We start from the raw sequence: 20707 nt of genomic DNA on the forward strand, positions 1-20707 counted from the left end.
CGTCCGTATTCCATTCATACCTTTCACATTCATACTGTATAGAGCGTACTTTTTTAACGGCCGAGTAGTACGTTTAAATTCAAATGCAGTACCTATTGAGTAGTAGGCGGTTTCGGACGCAGCCAAGGTCTCCCTCTGCATTGAACTTTGAGCATTTTACATTCAGAGATGCTGTTTATGTTCACACAGCTACATTACACATCAACTAAAGTTTAAAATATGATATCGCACTGGACCACCCCTTAAACATAGTCGTTTTAGTAAATTGAAACTGTGTCAGAGCAGTTTTTAGAGCTGAAGTTCAGTTTAGTGTTTAAATTTCACTACTGGGTGTCCAAACACTGAAGAGAAAATCCATCAATGCACAGCTCCACAAGTCCCAAACCAAGCAAGCCAGTGGCGACAACAGTTTTTTTTTAATTTATTTGTCCAGAATTGGAAGAAAACCTACACAAAAAGTCTTTTTATGCTTGGGTAGATCAATAGAAAACAAACAACTCCTTTACTTTTTGGCCTTTACAACAGCTATGCAGGCCTCCAACAAAATCACAAACGCACAATGATGAGCTTCAAGGTCTGTCACCTGTATTTTATCCATCCACCAAAGAAACCTTCCACCTTTTTCCTTTCCTGATGATTAAAAAAAAAAACTTTGTGCATTTTCCCCGCACAACAAGGTCAGGAGAGCGAAATGATTTATTTTTTTTCTTACATTCTTCAAAGTGCCTTTAAACCATCCATGCTTGTACAAAAGCATCAAGGCCCTGACAAACCCCATCACCTAAACACAAGAGTGTCAACAAATGCCCCATCGAGAGTCCAACGCTTCAGCCATACCAACAGATGAAGGCAGCCCTGAATTAAAAGCTCTCTGGCCTCTTTATGATGTGACAATGTGATCACTGACAGACTTAATCAGAAAGACAAGCTTGAAAAGCTTGCCTTAAGCAGGCACTTCAGTGCTTTAGTTCAGTACTCAAGTGTGTTATCAATGCTTGAATTAATTGAATTCTGCCAGAGCCAGTCAGTGATGAATCAATTCAGTAAAATTAATTTCCAACACTACATTATAAGAGAGATAGACAGAAGAGTGAGCAGGACGTCTGCGAGTTCAGTAAGACAGATGTTCTGCAGTGTCAAATGGCATACATTACAATTAAAGACTAAAAAAATTAAACCGCAAGGTCATTTTTGACCCACATTTGCCTTGCAAGGTTAACTCTTCTATGTAGAACGAATCTCTAAAGCACATCTATACACAGGCAAGCGTTGTGATAAGAAAAAAAGGCTATCTTGAATGTCATTTCTAAGAGTACCGAGGGCATTTTGGATTGTCAAGGAGGACACTTCAAAACAGACTCATGTACATGCTTAACTCTGATTATTCATCTCAACGAGCCTGATCAAAAGGACATTGATCTACTGCTCTACTCTAGAGTGGCTGGATTTCTGAACGATCACAGAGGTGAACAGCAAAAAAAAAAAAGAGTCATTATGAGATCTTATGTGTAGTACCTCTTTCTGCGACAGCGAGCAGGCTTCTTTTCCAATGGTTTGCAGTGCAACGTGAAGCTGTCCCTCTAAAATGAGCTGTTTGTTGTCCTCTACAACATATGCCTGGAATAACAAAACATATGGTTAATACAGTAATGTACCTTGTATTGTAAGTCACATGTTCTATGAGATGAAGGTGAAGATTTGTTGTCGCACTAACCCCAAAGTCAACACACAGTGAACGCCAAATGCTCAAGCCTGTTTTGCAATTTGGCAAGTGAATATGAGTTGCAAGTTGACAGGTTTTAGAAATCACTATCTAATATGACGTTCAAAACAGGGGTGTCAAAGATAAATCATAGAAATCGTGTGCAAGTAAGGAAGTTGACGATTGTATTCTACTAACTACTCATGCAGGAGTGCCTGAACATTTTCTTTTGAAGGGCCAAAAACCAATCTTGATGGACCCTTTTTACAATGCTGTTTAACGGTCATCATAATCTTTAATCATAATCCCTGAAAGTTTTTAAAAACGTATAAAAATGTATATGGGTTTAAGTATGTATTATATAAATAATAATAATTACTGATCATGCGAGGTGTTTTTAATGCAGCGTTTATGTGGCTGAGGGTAAATTTGAAGTTAGTCTCCATTATCAGTCTCACACATTTTTTTTTCTGAAAGTCTCGATAACTCAATCCATGAGTTTTTCTTTTAATATTTCAGCAAATAGGATTGTAAAAAATTACTTGTTGCACTCTCCCATTCACTGCGCTCTAAGTTTAGCCAGCTATGGCATCTTCTGCTACTGAGAAACCTGGAAATGTGAAAAGGGTCTTTTGAGTGCGGGGAGCCGAATTACCAAACTCTATTACACTAAGGTTGCCATATAGGTAATTTATTAATACTTAGTAATAAACTTAGTAACTTGCTTTAAAGTAACTAATGCAGTATATATATATATATATATATATATATATATATATATATATATATATATATATATATATATATATATATATATATATATATATCTGTTATACAACAGTTCTGTCTGGTTGTCGAATCTGATTGGCTGATAGCCGTGATATATTTAAGGAATATCAGCACCTGTACAGCCTCTTTACCCTTTGTGTATTACTCCGCCCAAATAAAGATGCAGGCTCAGCTGTTTAACTGTCAGCTTATGATTTGAATCCAACGAGGAAGAAAGTAGTTCCTCATACAAAAGGTTTTTTGAGACTCCATGTTTGATTTTGTTTTTATATACACAATTATGCCGTCAAACTGTTGTAAAAACGCAAGATCTCACTCGTAGCAGTGCGATATGGCTGTATATCGGCACTGGTGGTTATATATATATATATATATATATATATATATATATATATATATATATATATATATATATATAATAAATGTATATAATTTAAATATAATAAAAAATTATTTTATAAAGAACTTTATACAGTTAAAAACACTCCCATTTATAAGAGAATGGATTTACACTAGTTGAGCTGCCCCTGTTTTTGCTCTCATTTGTTCACTGATGTCTTCTGCGTTGTTCTCTATGCGTTGAGTGACAGCATTTATATATTTTAATAATTCTGATTAATTTACAACATTTAATTAAAATATTTAATTTCAGTTAACTTAAAAAAATGTTACATTAAATTACAAATGACGACCTCTATTAAGACATTTGCCCCACCTTCCCCATCATTCACATTCTCTTCTCATTTTGAGGCCTATGTTGGGCATCTCGGTACTAGAGGAACTAAAACTACATGCCGATTTTGTTTGTAATTCTTGCTTTAAACAATTAGTGCAACAACTGGAAAAAAGAATGAGTCATCACATAATTTATGAGGAGTATTTAGAAAACCAAAAGGAAGTGAATAAATCATTTAAACTTTGGTAAAAGTGTTACTGTGCTGTCTGGTAAATGGAGCATTATTGCCTCAGATATTTAATTATTATCATAAATTAACATTAACTTAAATGATTTCATTAGTTAATTATTTAATTTTAATGTCATCGTTCTCAAAAATAATAGCTTACTAAATTAGCATTAACAGGCAAAACAGTTGTTTTATTTTTTTATCTGTTGCATGTCCTTTCCCATAAAAAATGCTATCACTCCATTCCTGTAAAGAGATAAAACTATACTACCTGACAAAAGTCTTGTCATCGATCCCAGTTGTAAGAGTGACAAATAATTTATTGACTTCTAGTTGATCATTCGATGATGTGGCAAAAGGTTGATTTTTTTTTTTTCGATGAATCCTCTGTTGAACTGCATCCCAATCATCATAAATACTAGAGAAGACCTATTGGATTACGCATAGACCCAATATTCTTACAGAAATTAGTCAAGTTTGGTAAATGAAAAACCATGGTTTGGGGTTACACTCAGTATGGGGGCATGTGAGAGATCTGCAGAGTGGATGGCAACATCAACAGCCTGAGGTATCAAGACATTTGTGCTGCCCATTACATTACAAACCAAAGGAGAGAGCAAATTCTTCAGCAGGATAGCGCTCCTTCTCATACTTCAGCCTCCATATCAAAGTTCCTGAAAGTAAAGAAGGTCAAGGGGCTCCAGGACTGGCCAGCCCAGTCACCAGACATGAACATTACTGAGTATGTCCAGGGTAAGATGAAGAAGGAGGCATTGAAGATGAATCCAAAGAATCTTAATGAACAGAGTCCTGCAAGAACGCTTTCTTTGCCATTCCAGATGACTTTATTAATGAGTTATATGAGTCATTGCTGAGATGTATGGATGCAGTCCTCCAAGCTTATGGGAGTCATACACAATATTAATACTTTTTTCCACTGCACATTATTTCTCTTAGGTGACAAGACTTTTGTTTAAGCAAAGTCAAACCTTACTGTCCTAATTAAATAATTAAAAATCAATTCATGATCATATTTTATTTTGGCAAAATAAGCATAATCTAGAGGCATTTGCCTTTCATATTAGCCACTTCTGATACCAAATGATCAACTAGAAGTTAATTTATTATATGTAGTTCCATAAACTTGGATTTGTGACAAGACTTTTGTCAGGTAGTGTAAACATCTCAATTTAATTTTCTTTAAAAATAACTTGTTTACTAAAGAAACTTCGACAGTTCTAAAAATACATTTAATTATGGTGGCTTGAAAAGCCAACATACTGTTATCTCACGTAAACTTATTATTAGGCTGGCTTGAGAAACAAGCCAGACTACTGAAATCCTATTTAAACTTATTATTTTTTTTATATATTATTCTTCTTCTTCTTCTGAGACTAAAATTCAAAATCTATCTCCTCCTAGAGCTTTCGAGCTATGACCACCAAACTCACATCAGACCTCCAAACTATTCTGACTCGGTATGCCATATCTTTTCCGACTGATCCGACTTTCGATTTTCCGAAAAACGTCCCGGGACCGTCGGAAAAATCCCATAGACTTAACATTGGACCAGACTTTGTGACCTCATAACTCTGCATCAGACTGTCATACAGACTTCTAACTGGGCTCATTTAACTCAGACTACCTAACTGCCAATAACTGATGAGGTTTTAACTTTCTGGCCACGCCCTAGCAACCACTTTTGGACCCTAGAAACTGTCCCATAGACTTCCATTCAAAAGACTCTCATTGACTTAACATGGGATCAAACTTTGTGAGCTCATAACTCTGCATTAGACTGTCTTACAGACTAATAGCTAAGCTCATTTAACTCAGACTACCAAACTGCCAATAACTGATGAGCTTTAAACTTTCTAGCCACACCCTAACTACCAGATACTGCACCCTAGCAACAACTGCCCCATAGACTTTTATTGCAAAAGTCTGTCATTGACTTAACAATAGATCTAACTTTGTGACCTCAAAACTATCTATCCTTTATCTATCTTTATCTATCTATCTATCTATCTATCTATCTATCTATCTATCTATCTATCTATCTATCTATCTATCTATCTATCTATCTATCTATCTATCTATCTATCTATCTATCTATAAACTGCTTTAATCTATCTATCTATCTATCTATCTATCTATCTATCTATCTATCTATCTATCTATCTATCTATCTATCTATCTATCTATCTATCTATCTAGCTGTCTATCTATCTATCTATCTATCTATCTATCTATCTATCTATCTATCTATCTATCTATCTATCTATCTATCTATAAACTGTTTTTATCTATCTATCTATCTATCTATCTATCTATCTATCTATCTATCTATCTATCTATCTATCTATCTATCTATCTATCTATCTATCTATCTATAAACTGTTTTTATCTATCTATCTATCTATCTATCTATCTATCTATCTATCTATCTATCTATCTATCTATCTATCTATCTATCTATCTATCTATCTATCTATCTATCATTGTTTCATACTTTTTAAAACTGTTTAAATTAAACAAACTATTTCTAACAGACTTTCTCAAGCCAGCCTAAAGTTTGTCTCGACGAACTTTAATAATCTAGTTATTCTTCTTCTTCTTATTCTTCTGAGACTAATTTCTAAGTGTATCTCCTCCTAAACTTTTCAAGCTTCATACTTCAAACTTTCGTCAAACCTTCAAACTGGTCTGACTCGGGTTGCTATATCCTTTCCGACTGATCCGACTTTCGGTTTTCCGAAAAACGACCCGGAAAATTCCCAAAATTCCCATTGACTTAACATTGGGTCAAACTTTGTGACCTCATAACTCTGCATCAGACTGTCCTACAGACTTCTAACTGGGCTCATTTAACTCAGTCTAGCCAGCAGCCAATAACTGATGACCTTTTAACTTACTAGCCACTCCCTAGCAACCACTTTTGGCACCCTAGCAACTGTCCCATAGACGTCCATTGTAAAAGACTGCCATTGACTTAACATTGAGTCAACCTTTGTGAGCTCATAACTCTGCATCAGTCTGTCCTACAGACTAGAGTCAGGCCTCATTCAACTCAGTAGCCAATCACTGATGACCTTTAGACTTACTAGCCACTCCCTAGCAACCACTTATGGCACCCTAGCAACTGTCCCGTAGACTTCCATTGTAAAAGACTCTCATTGACTTAACATGGGATCAAACTTTGTGAGCTCATAACTCTGCATCAGACTGTCATACAGACTAATGGCTGAGCTCATTTAACTCAGACTACCAAACTGCCAATAACTGATTAGCTTTTAACTTTCTAGCCACACCCCTAACTACCACATACTGCACCCTAGCAACTGTCCCGTAGACTTCCATTAAAATAGGCCAAGATGCATATCTTTGCAAAGCAGTGTTATAGAGACATGGGGGTTGGTTCTTTGACTAAGACAACCAACCACATTCAAGTTCACTCTGTAACCTCGCCCATAGCAACAAAACAGAATACCCTAGCAACCATTCATCAACAGCTATATCTCAGCATCAGAACATCGTAGAGACTTGGAGATTGGCTCGTTTGACTCATGCTAGCAAACGGAACTTCCTATATGCTACACATGCTAGCAATGACTAGCTACATGCTAATATTGACTAGCCAAGTACTGTAACTTGCTAGAAATGCTTACTAAGTATAAATGTTTTATCAAGCATGTATGTGAGGCTTGCCTAGTAACCAACCAGGGTACCCTAGCAACTGCCTAGCAACCACCCAAATTACCCTAGCAACCGCCTAGCAACCACCTAGCAACGGCCTAGTAATGCCTTAGTAAGGGCCTAGCGACCACTCAGGACACCCTAGCAACCGCCTAGCAACGCCTTAGCAACCACTCAGAATACCTTAGCAACCACCTAGCAACACCTTAGCAACCACCTAGCAACCACTCAGAACACTCTAGCAACTGCCTAGTAACGCCTTAGCAACTACCTAGCAACCACTCAGGACACCCTAGCAACCGCCTAGCAAAACCTTAGCAACCACCTAGCAACCACTCAGGACACCCTAGCAACCACCTAGCAACACCTTAGCAACCACTCAGAATACCCTAGCAACCATCTAGCAACCACTTAGGACACCTTAGCAACCACCTAGCAACACCTTAGCAACCACCTAGCAACCACTCAGAACACCCTAGCAACCACCTAGCAACACCTTAGCAACCACCTAGCAACTACTTACTACACCCTAGCAACCGCCTAGCAACACCTTAGCAACCACTTAGGACACCTTAGCAACCACCTAGCAACCACCTAGCAACCACTCAGAACACCCTAGCAACCGCCTAGCAACACCTTAGCAACCACCTAGCAACCACTCAGGACACCCTAGCAACCACCTAGCAACACCTTAGCAACCACCTAGCAACCACTCAGGACACCCTAGCAACCACCTAGCAACGCCTTAGCAACCACTCAGAATACCCTAGCAACCACCTAGCAACCACTTAGGACACCTTAGCAACCACCTAGCAACACCTTAGCAACCACTCAGAACACCATAGCAACCGCCTAGCAACACCTTAGCAACCACCTAGCAACCACTCAGAATACCCTAGCGACCACCTTGCAACACCTTAGTAACCACTTAGCAACTAGTCAGAACACCTTAGCAACTGCCTAGCACCACCTTAGCAACCACCTTGCAACCATTCAAAACACCCTAGCAACCGTCTAGCAACACCTTAGCAACCACCTAGCAACTAGTCAGACCACCTTAGCAACTGCCTTGCACCACCTTAGCAACCACCTAGCAACCACTTAAAACACCCTAGCAACCGCCTAGTAAAATGCTAATTCATGCTAGAATCATGCTAACAACATGCTAATTCATGCTAGAATCATGCTAGTAACATGCTAATTTATGCTAGAATTATGCTAACAACATGCTAATTCATGCTAGAATCATGCTAGTAACATGCTAATTCATGCTAGAATTATCCTAGTAGCATGCTAATTCATGCTAGAATCATGTTAGTAACATGCTAATTCATGCTAGAATCACGCTAACAACATGCTAATTCATGCTAGAATCATGCTAGTAACATGCTAATTCATGCTAGAATCATGCTAACAACATGCTAATTCATGTAAAAATCAAGCTACTAACATGCTAATTCATGCTAGTAATATGTTAATTCAAGCTAAAATCATACTAACATGCTATTTACACTTTAAAACCACTTCAAACTTTCAGATTCGGCTTTTCAAGCCACCATAAAGTTTGTCCTCAAACTTTAATATCTAGTTACATGTTAATATGCCAGTTTGTACTCCTTTAAGTGCTCCATTTAAATCCACAATCCTGAAATTGAATGTTATCAAAACAAACTATGAGTATTGGAACTGTATTTAAAACCTTCACAGACTCTCACAGCAATAAAGCAATTAAAACTTATAAAATGCGCTTTATTTAATATTCTGCATTAATTGTTTTATTTCTGTCACATGCCCTCATTTTTTCGTTTTTTATTTTTTATTTTTTGGGAGCCGCGCGGAAAGTGAACTGCTTTTAGCGGTGAAAATGAAACCGAAAGCGCACACATTGTTGCCAGATGTAGCTGACTGATTCCAGCACAAAAAGTATCCAAAAGCTGCTGAAATGCAAAAATACCCCCCCCCCCCCATCAGAATTAGAATTATCTGAATTATCATCAGCATTAATGACCAAGACAAATCTAAAGTCTGTTCAAGTCCGCCATTCCAAGTCTATACAAAATTGAGCATTTAAAACCAACAGTGGACCTACACAAAGCCTATCGCTCTTTTACCACATGTTTGAAAATAACAATAACTAGATTCTTAAAGTTTGAGAACAAACTTTGAGGCTGGCTTGTGAAAGCCTGATGATTGATTGATTGATAGATAGATAGATAGATAGATAGATAGATAGATAGATAGATAGATAGATAGATAGATAGATAGATAGATAGATAGATAGATAGATAGATAGATAGATATGAGCTCACAAAGTTTGACCCAATTTAAAGTCAATGAGAGTCTTTTGCAGTGGAAGTCTATGGGACAGTTTCTAGGGTCCCAAAAGTGGTTGCTAGGGTGTGGCCAGAAAGTTAAAAGCTCATCAGTTATTGGCAGTTAGGTGGTCTGAGTTAAATGAGCCCAGCTAGAAGTCTGTAGGACAGTCTGATGCAGAGTTATGAGGTCACAAAGTTTGGTGCAATGTTAAGTCAATGGGATTTTTCAGAGGGTCCCGGGACGTTTTTCAGAAAAACGAAAGTCGGATCAGACCAAAAAGATATAGCAACCCGAGTCAGACCAGTTTGGAGGTCTGGTGTGAGTTTGGTGGTCATAGCTTGAAAGCTCTAGGAGGAGATAGAGTTTAATTTTTAGTCTCAGAAGAAAAATAGGATAACAATAGTCTGGCTTGCTTCACAAGCCAGCCTAATAATAGCCCACTCATATTAACCTTTATTTTACATCTACAGAATCGTGAGAAAATCGTGATCTTTATTTTAGGCAAAAAAATAAATTAAAAATAGCGATTCTCATTTTAGCCAGAATCGTGCAGCTCTACTTGTAGTAAACTTCTATTGGTTTTGTATTTCTATTTGTTGTAATGGCCTGTTGTTATTGCAATAAAAACTAGATTCTTAAAGTTTGAGAACAAACTTTGAGGCTGGCTTGTGAAAGCCTGACGGTAATAGTTTATTTAAAGTTTTAAAAAGTATGAAAAGATAGATAGATGATAGATAGATAGATAGATAGATAGATAGATAGATAGATAGATAGATAGATAGATAGATAGATAGATAGATAGATAGATAGATAGATGTTGTTAGCATGATTCTAGCATGAATTAGCATAATGTTAGCATGATTCTAGCATGAATTAGCATGTTGTTAGCATGATTCTAGCATGAATTAGCATGTTGTTAGCATGATTCTAGCATGATTTAGCATGTTATTAGCATGATTCTTGCATGATTTAGCATGTTGTTAGCATGATTCTAGCATGAATTAGCATGTTACTAGCATGATTCTAGCATGAATTAGCATGTTGTTAACAATTCTAGCATGAATTAGCATGTTACTAGCATGATTCTAGTATGAATTAGCATGTTACTAGCATGATTCTAGCATGAATTAGCATGTTACTAGCATGATTCTAGAATGAATTAGCATGTACCTAGCATGATTTTAACATGAATTAGCATGTTACTAGCATGATTTTAGCATGAATTAGCACGATTCTAGCATAAATTAGCATGTTGTTAGCATGATTCTAGCATGAATTAGCATGTTACTAGCATGATTTTAGCATGAATTAGCATGTTGTTAGCATGATTCTAGCATAAATTAGCATGTTTTTAGCATGCTTCTAGCATGAATTAGCATGTGACTAGCATGATTCTAGCATGAATTAGCATGTTGTTAGCATGATTCTAACATGAATTAGCATGTTACTAGCATGATTCTAGCATGAATTAGCATGTTGTTAGCATGATTCTAGCATGAATTAGCATTTCACTAGCATGATTCTAGCATGAATTAGCATGTTGTTAGCATGATTCTAGCATGAATTAGCATGTTACTAGCATGATTCTAGCATGAATTAGCATGTTGTTAGTATGATTCTAGCATGAATTAGCATGTTACTAGCATGATTCTAGCATGAATTAGCATGTTGTTAGCTTGATTCTAGCATGAATTAGCATGTTACTAGCATGATTCTAGCATGAATTAGCATGTTGTTAGCACGACGCTAGCATGAATTAGCATGATACTAGCATGATTCTAGCATGAATTAGCATGTTACTAGCATGAATCTAGCATGAATTAGCATGTTGTTAGCATGATTCTAGCATGGATTAGCATGTTACTAGCATGATTTTAGCATAAATTAGCATGATTCTAGCATGAATTAGCATGTTGTTAGCATGATTCTAACATAAATTAGCATGTTACTAGCATGAATCTAGCATGAATTAGCATGTTGTTAGCATGATTCTAGCATGGATTAGCATGTTACTAGCATGATTTTAGCATAAATTAGCATGATTCTAGCATGAATTAGCATGTTGTTAGCATGAATCTAGCATGAATTAGCATGTGACTAGCATGATTCTAGCATGAATTAGCATGTGACTAGCATGATTCTAGCATGAATTAGCATGTAACTAGCATGATTCTAGCATGAATTAGCATGTTGTTAGCATGATGGATAGATAGATAGATAGATAGATAGATAGATAGATAGATAGATAGATAGATAGATAGGTAGAGGTAGATAGATAGATAGATAGATAGATAGGTAGAGGTAGATAGATAGATAGATAGATAGATAGATAGATAGATAGATAGATAGATAGATAGATAGATAGATAGGTAGAGGTAGATAGATAGATAGATGGTGTAAGAGCATGAGTCAAACAAGCCAACCCCCGCCTCTCTACGATGTTCTGATGCTGAGATATAGCTGCTGTTATATCGTTGCTAGGTTAGTCTGTTTTGTTGCTATGGAGTTGATTGACAGCTTAGACTGATGATGTATCAAAGCTTCTTGCCAGTATGAACAGTTAAAAACAACCCCCATGTCTCTATCACACTGCAGCATGACAATATCAGTCTGAACCTCTTTAATGGCAGTCTATGGGACAGTTGCTAGGGTGCAGTATCTGGTTGTTAGGGTGTGGCTGGAAGGTTAAAAGGCCATCAATGATTGGCTGCTGGCTAGACTGAGTTAAATGAGCTCAATCATTAGTCTGTAGGACAGTCTGATGCAGAGTTATGAGCTCACAAAGTTTGATCCCATGTAAAGTCAATGAGAGTCTTTTGCAATGGAAGTCTATGGGACGGTTTCTAGGGTCCAAAAGTGGTTGCTAGGGCGTGGCCAGAAAGTTTAAAGGTGATCAGTCATTGGCAGTTTGACAGTCTGAGTTAAATGAGCCCAGTTAGAAGTCTGTGTGACATTCTGATGCGGAGTTATGAGGTCACAAAGTTTGATCCAATGTTACGTCTATGGGATTTTTCCGACGGTCCCGGGACGTTTTTCGGGAAACCGAAAGTCGGATCAGTTGGAAAGGATATAGCAACTCGAGTCAGAATAGTTCGGAGGTCTGACCCGAGTTTGATGGTCATAGCTTGAAAGGCCTAGGACGAGATAGAGTTTAATTTTTAGTCTCAGAAGAAGAATAATAAATATAACTAGATTCTTAAAGTTTGAGAACAAACTTTGAGGCTGGCTTGTGAAAGCCTGACGGTAATAGTTTATTTAGTTTAAACAGTTTTAAAAAGTATGAAAAGATAGATAGATAGATAGATAGATAGATAGATAGATAGATAGATAGATTAGCATGTTATTAGCATGATTCTAGCACGAATTAGCATGTTTTTAACATGATTCTAGCATGAATTAGCATGTTACTAGCATGATTTTAGCGTAAATTTGCATGTTACTAGCATGATTTTAGCATGAATTAGCATGTTACTACCATGATTCTAGCATGAATTAGCATGTTACTAGCATGATTCTAGCATGAATTAGCATGTTGTTAGCATGCTTCTAGCATGAATTAGCATGTTACTAGCATGATTCTAGCATGAATTAGCATGTTGTTAGCATGATTCTAGCATGAAATAGCATGTTACTAGCATGATTCTAGCATGAATTAGCATGTTGTTAGCATGATTCTAGCATGAATTAGCATGTGACTAGCACGACTCTAGCATGAATTAGCATGTTGTTAGCACGATTCTAGCATGAATTAGCATGTTGTTAGCACGATTCTAGCATGAATTAGCATGTTACTAGCATGATTCTAGCATGAATTAGCATGTTGTTAGCATGATTCTAGCATGAATTAGCATGTTACTAGCATGATTTTAGCATGAATTAGCATGTTACTAGCATGATTCTAGCATAAATTAGCATGTTGTTAGCATGATTCTAGCATGAATTAGCATGCTACTAGCATGATTCTAGCATAAATTAGCATGTTACTAGCATGATTCTAGCATGAATTAGCATGTTACTAGCATGATTCTAACATGAAATAGCATGTTGTTAGCATGATTCTAACATGAATTAGCATGTTACTAGCATGAATTAGCATGTTGTTAGCATGATTCTAACATCAATTAGCATGTTACTAGCATGATTCTAGCATGAATTAGCATGTGAATAGCATGATTTTAGCATGAATTAGCATGTTGTTAGCATGATTCTAGTATAAATTAGCATGTGACTAGCATGATTCTAGCATGAATTAGCATGTGACTAGCATGATTCTAGCATGAATTAGCATGTAACTAGCATGTTTCTAGTTTGAATTAGCGTATTGTTAGCATGATGGATGGATAGATAGATAGATAGATAGATAGATAGATAGATAGATAGATAGATAGATAGATAGATAGATAGATAGATAGATAGATAGAGACAGACAGACAGACAGACAGACAGACAGACAGACAGACAGACAGACAGACAGATAGATAGATATATAGATAGATAGATAGATAGATAGATAGATAGAAAGATGTAGATAGATAGATAGATAGATAGATAGATAGATAGATAGATAGATAGATAGATAGATAGATAGATAGATAGATAGATAGATAGATAGATGGTGTGCAAGCATGAGTCAAACAAGCCAACCCCCGCCTCTCTACGATGTTCTGATGCTGAGATATAGCTGGTGTCATATCGTTGCTAGGTTAGTCTGTTTTGTTGCTATGGAGTTGATTGACAGCTAAGACTGGTGATGTATACAAGCTTCTTGCCAGTATGAACAGTTAAAAACAACCCCCATGTCTCTATCACACTGCAGCATGACAATATCAGTCTGAACCTCTTTAATGGCAGTCTATGGGACAGTTGCTAGGGTGCAGTATCTGGTTGTTAGGGTGTGGCTAGAAAGTTAAAAGGCCATCATTGATTGGCTGCTGGCTAGACTGAGTTAAATGAGCTCAGCCATTAGTCTGTAGGACAGTCAGATGCAAAGTTATGAGCTCACAAAGTTTGATCCAATGTAAAGTCAATGAGAGTCTTTTGCAATGGAAGTCTATGGGACGGTTTCTAGGGTCCAAAAGTGGTTGCTAGGGCGTGGCCAGAAAGTTTAAAGATGATCAGTCATTGGCAGTTTGATAGTCTGAGTTAAATGAGCCCAGTTAGAAGTCTGTGTGACATTCTGATGCGGAGTTATGAGGTCACAAAGTTTGATCCAATGTTACGTCTATGGGATTTTTCCGACGGTCCCGGGACGTTTTTCGGAAAACCGAAAGTCGGATCAGTCGGAAAAGATATAGCAACTCGAGTCAGAATAGTTCAGAGGTCTGACCCGAGTTTGATGGTCATAGCTTGAAAGGCCTAGGACGAGATAGAGTTTAATTTTTAGTCTCAGAAGAAGAATAACTAGATTCTTAAAGTTTGAGAACAAACTTTGAGGCTGGCTTGTGAAAGCCTGACGGTAATAGTTTATTTAAACAGTTTTAAAAAGTATGAAAAGATAGATAGATAGATAGATAGATAGATAGATAGATAGATAGATAGATAGATAGATAGATAGATAGATGTTGTTAGCATGATTCTAGCATGATTTAGCATGATGTTAGCATGATTCTAGCATGATTTAGCATGTTACTAGCATGATTCTAGCATGAATTAGCATGTTGCTAGCTTGATTCTAGCATGAATTAGCATGTTACTAGCATGATTCTAGTATGAATTAGCATGTTACTAGCACGATTCTAGCATGAATTAGCATGTTACTAGCATGATTCTAGCATGAATTAGCATGTACCTAGCATGATTTTAACATGAATTAGCATGTTACTAGCATGATTTTAGCATGAATTAACACGATTCTAGCATGAATTAGCATGTTGTTAGCATGATTCTAGCATGAATTAGCATGTTACTAGCATGATTCTAGCATGAATTATCATGTTGTTAGCATGATTCTAGCATGAATTAGTATGTTACTAGCATGAATCTAGCATGAATTAGCATGTTACTAGCATGATTCTAGCATGAATTAGCATGTTGTTAGCACGATTCTAGCATGAATTAGCATTTGACTAGCATGATTCTAGCATGAATTAGCATGTTGTTAGCATGATTCTAGCATGAATTAGCATGTTACTAGCATGATTCTAGCATGAATTAGCATGTTGTTAGCATGATTCTAACATGAATTAGCATGCTACTAGCATGATTCTAGCACGAATTAGCATGTTGTTAGCATGATTCTAACATGAATTAGCATGTTGCTAGCATGATTCTAGCATGAATTAGCATGTTGTTAGCATGATTCTAGCATGAATTAGCATGTGACTAGCATGATTCTAGCATGAATTAGCATGTTGTTAGCATGATTCTAGTATGAATTAGCATGTGACTGGCATGATTCTAGCATAAATTAGCATGTGACTAGCATGATTCTAGCATGAATTAGCATGTAACTAGCATAATTCTAGCATGAATTAGCATGTGACTAGCATGATTCTAGCATGAATTAGCATGTAACTAGCATGATTCTAGCATGAATTAGCATGTTGTTAGCATGATGGATGGATAGAGGTAGATAGATAGATAGATAGATAGATAGATAGATAGATAGATAGATAGATAGATAGATAGATAGATAGATAGATAGATAGATAGATAGATAGATAGATAGATAGATAGTTAGAGATAGATAAATAGATAGATAAATAGATAGATAGATAGATAGATAGATAGATAGATAGATAGATAGATAGATAGATAGATAGATAGATAGATAGATAGTTAGAGATAGATAGATAGATAGATAGATAGATAGATAGATAGATAGATAGATAGATAGATAGATAGATAGATAGATAGATAGATAGTTAGAGATAGATAGATAGATAGATAGATAGATAGATAGATAGATAGATAGATAGATAGATAGATAGATAGATAGATAGAGATAGATAAATAGATAGATAGATAGATAGATAGATAGATAGATAGATAGATAGATAGATAGATAGAGATAGATAGATAGATAGATAGATAGATAGATAGATAGATAGATAGATAGATAGATAGATAGATAGATGGTGTGTGAGCCTGATTCAAACAAGCCAACCCCCGCCTCTCTACGATGTTCTGATGCTGAGATATAGCTGCTGTTATATCGTTGCTAGGTTAGTCTGTTTTGTTGCTATGGAGTTGATTGACAGCTTAGACTGATGATGTATCAAAGCTTCTTGCCAGTATGAACAGTTAAAAACAACCCCCATGTCTTTATCACACTGCAGCATGACAATATCAGTCTGAACCTCTTTAATGGCAGTCTATGGGACAGTTGCTAGGGTGCAGTATCTGGTTGTTAGGGTGTGGCTGGAAGGTTAAAAGGCCATCAGTGATTGGCTGCTGGCTAGACTGAGTTAAATGAGCTCAATCATTAGTCTGTAGGACAGTCTGATGCAGAGTTATGAGCTCACAAAGTTTGATCCAATGTAAAGTCAATGAGAGTCTTTTGCAATGGAAGTCTATGGGACGGTTTCTAGGGTCCAAAAGTGGTTGCTAGGGCGTGGCCAGAAAGTTTAAAGGTGATCAGTCATTGGCAGTTTGATAGTCTGAGTTAAATGAGCCCAGTTAGAAGTCTGTGTGACATTCTGATGCGGAGTTATGAGGTCACAAAGTTTGATCCAATGTTACGTCTATGGGATTTTTCCGACGGTCCCGGGACGTTTTTCGGGAAACCGAAAGTCGGATCAGTCGGAAAGGATATAGCAACTCGAGTCAGAATAGTTCGGAGGTCTGACCCGAGTTTGATGGTCATAGCTTGAAAGGTCTAGGTGGAGATAGAGTTTAATTTTTAGTCTCAGAAGAAGAATAATAATATAAATAATAATAATAATAATAATAAGTTTAATAGGATAACAGTAGTCTGGCTTGCTACACAAGCCAGCCTAATAATATTAACTAGATTCTTAAAGTTTGAGAACAAACTTTGAGGCTGGCTTGTGAAAGCCTGACGGTAATAGTTTATTTAGTTTAAACAGTTTTAAAAAGTAAGAAAAGATAGATAGATAGATAGATAGATAGATAGATAGATAGATAGATAGATAGATTAGCATGTTATTAGCATGATTCTAGTGTGAAATAGCATGTTATTAGCATGATTCTAGCATGAATTAACATGTTACTACCATGATTTTAGCATGAATTAGCATGTTGTTAGCATGATTTTAGCATGAATTAGCATGTTACTAACATGATTATAGCATGAGTTAGCATGTTGTTAGCATGAATCTAGCATGATTTAGCATGTTGTTAGCACGATTCTAGCATGAATTAGCATGTTACTAGCATGATTCTAGCATGAATTAGCATGTTGTTAGCATGATTCTAGCATGAATTAGCATGTTTCTAGCATGAATTAGCATGTTGTTAGCACGATTCTAGCATGAATTAGCATGTTACTAGCACGATTCTAGCATGAATTAGCATGATACTAGCATGATTCTAGCATGAATTAGCATGTTGTTAGCACGATTCTAGCATGAATTAGCATGTTACTAGCATGATTCTAGCATGAATTAGCAGGTTACTAGCACGTTTCTAGCATGAATTAGCATGTTACTAGCACAATTCTAGCATGAATTAGCATGTTACTAGCACGATTCTAGCATGAATTAGCATGTTGTTAGCACGATTCTAGCATGAATTAGCATGTGACTAGCATGATTCTAGCATGAATTAGCATGTTACTAGCATGATTCTAGCATGATTTAGCATGTTGTTAACATGAATTAGCATGTGACTAGCATCAGCATGTTACTAGCATGATTTTAGCATGAATTAGCATGATTCTAGCAGGAATTAGCATGTTGTTAGCATGATTCTAGCATGAATTAGCATGTGACTAGCATGATTCTAGCATGAATTAGCATGTTACTAGCATGATTCTAGCATGAATTAGCATGCTGTTAGCATGATGGATAGATAGATAGATAGATAGATAGATAGATAGATAGATAGATAGATAGATAGATAGATAGACAGATAGATAGATAGATAGTTAGAGATAGATAGATAGATAGATAGATAGATAGATAGATAGATAGATAGATAGATAGATAGATAGATGGTGTAAGAGCATGAGTCAAAAAAGCCAACCCCCGCCTCTCTACGATGTTCTGATGCTGAGATATAGCTGGTGTCATATCGTTGCTAGGTTAGTCTGTTTTGTTGCTATGGAGTTGATTGACAGCTAAGACTGATGATGTATCAAAGCTTCTTGCCAGTATGAACAGTTAAAAACAACCCCCATGTCTCTATCACACTGCAGCATGACAATATCAGTCTGAACCTCTTTAATGGCAGTCTATGGGACAGTTGCTAGGGTGCATTATCTGGTTGTTAGGGTGTGGCTAGAAAGTTAAAAGGCCATCAGTGATTGGCTGCTGGCTAGACTGAGTTAAATGAGCTCAGCCATTAGTCTGTAGGACAGTTTGATGCAGAGTTATAAGCTCACAAAGTTTGATCCAATGTAAAGTCAATGAGAGTCTTTTGCAATGGAAGTCTATGGGACGGTTTCTAGGGTCCAAAAGTGGTTGCTAGGGCGTGGCCAGAAAGTTTAAAGGTGATCAGTCATTGGCAGATTGATAGTCTGAGTTAAATGAGCCCAGTTAGAAGTCTGTGTGACATTCTGACGCGGAGTTATGAGGTCGCAAAGTTTGATCCAATGTTATGTCTATGGGATTTTTCCGACGGTCCCGGGACGTTTTTCGGAAATCCGAAAGTCGGATCAGTCGGAAAGGATATAGCAACTCGAGTCAGAATAGTTCGGAGGTCTGACCCGAGTTTGATGGTCATAGCTTGAAAGGCCTAGGACGAGATAGAGTTTAATTTTTAGTCTCAGAAGAAGAAAATATAATAATAATATTAAGTTTAATAGGATAACAGTAGTCTGGCTTGCTACACAAGCCAGCCTAATAATAACTAGATTCTTAAAGTTTGAGAACAAACTTTGAGGCTGGCTTGTGAAAGCCTGACGGTAATAGTTTATTTAGTTTAAACAGTTTTAAAAAGTAAGAAAAGATAGATAGATGATAGATAGATAGATAGATAGATAGATAGATAGATAGATAGATAGATAGATAGATAGATAGATAGATTAGCATGTTATTACCATGATTTTAACGTGAATTAGCATGTTGTTAGCATGATTCTAGCATGAATTAGCATGTTACTAGCATGATTTTAGCATGAATTAGCATGTTGTTAGCATGATTTTAGCATGAATTAGCATGTTACTAGCATGATTTTAGCATGAATTAGCATGTTGTTAGCATGATTTTAACATGAATTAGCATGTTGTTAGCACGATTCTAGCATGAATTAGCATGTTACTAGCATGATTTTAGCATGAATTAGCATGTTGTTAGCATGATTTTAGCATGAATTAGCATGTTACTAGCATGATTTTAGCATGAATTAGCACAATTCTAGCATGAATTAGCATGTTGTTAGCATGATTCTAGCATTAATTAGCATGTTGTTAGCATGATTCTAGCATGATTTAGCATGTTACTAGCAAGATTCTAGCATGAAATAGCATGCTACTAGCATGATTCTAGCATAAATTAGCATGTTGTTAGCATGCTTCTAGCATGAATTAGCATGTTACTAGCATGATTCTAGCATGAATTAGCATGTTGTTAGCATGATTCTAACATGAATTAGCATGTTATTAGCATGATTCTAGCATGAATTAGCATGTTGTTAGCATGATCCTAGCATGAATTAGCATTTGACTAGCATGATTCTAGCATGAATTAACATGTTGTTAGCATGATTCTAGCATGAATTAGCATGTTGTTAGCATGATTCTAGCATAAATAAGCATGCTGTTAGCATGATTCTAGCATGAATTAGCATGTGACTAGCATGATTCTAGCTTGAATTAGCATGTTGTTAGCATGATTCTAGCATGAATTAGCATGTTCCTAGCATGATTCTAGCATGAATTAGCATGTTGTTAGCATGATTCTAGCATGAATTAGCATGCTACTAGCATGATTCTAGCACGAATTAGCATGTTGTTAGCATGATTCTAACATGATTTAGCATGTAACTAGCATGATTCTAGCATGAATTAGCATGTTGTTAGCATGATTCTAGCATGAATTAGCATGTGACTAGCATGATTCTAGCATGAATTAGCATGTTGTTAGCATGATTCTAGTATGAATTAGCATGTGACTAGCATGATTCTAGCATGAATTAGTATGTAACTAGCATGATTCTAGCATGAATTAGCATGTTGTTA

At 36.5% G+C, this 20707-nt stretch overlaps 2 protein-coding genes across 6 annotated transcripts in view; both read right to left on the minus strand.

Moving 5' to 3' along the window:
• The window catches only part of dsc2l (desmocollin 2 like), a 1349056-nt gene that overhangs the window by 353122 nt on the left and 975227 nt on the right, over positions 1 to 20707 (minus strand). The gene's annotated exons all lie outside the window — the stretch shown is intronic.
• Positions 1 to 20707, minus strand: part of trappc8 (trafficking protein particle complex subunit 8) — a 187491-nt gene that overhangs the window by 31900 nt on the left and 134884 nt on the right. For 4 of the 5 annotated variants that reach the window (XM_087297930.1, XM_087297929.1, XM_087297928.1 and 1 more), the window contains one exon: positions 1516 to 1617. In XM_087297930.1, the coding sequence (XP_087154056.1) occupies positions 1516 to 1617 (102 nt within the window). Of the gene's footprint in view, positions 1 to 397; positions 1289 to 1376; positions 1618 to 20707 lie in introns of those variants that run through there. The other variant, XM_087297931.1, reaches the window with a different exon arrangement.

This window comes from Danio rerio, chromosome 20 (assembly GCF_052040795.2).
Source record: "Danio rerio strain M-AB ecotype USA chromosome 20, GRCz13ab, whole genome shotgun sequence".
Classification (NCBI taxonomy): domain Eukaryota; kingdom Metazoa; phylum Chordata; class Actinopteri; order Cypriniformes; family Danionidae; genus Danio; species Danio rerio.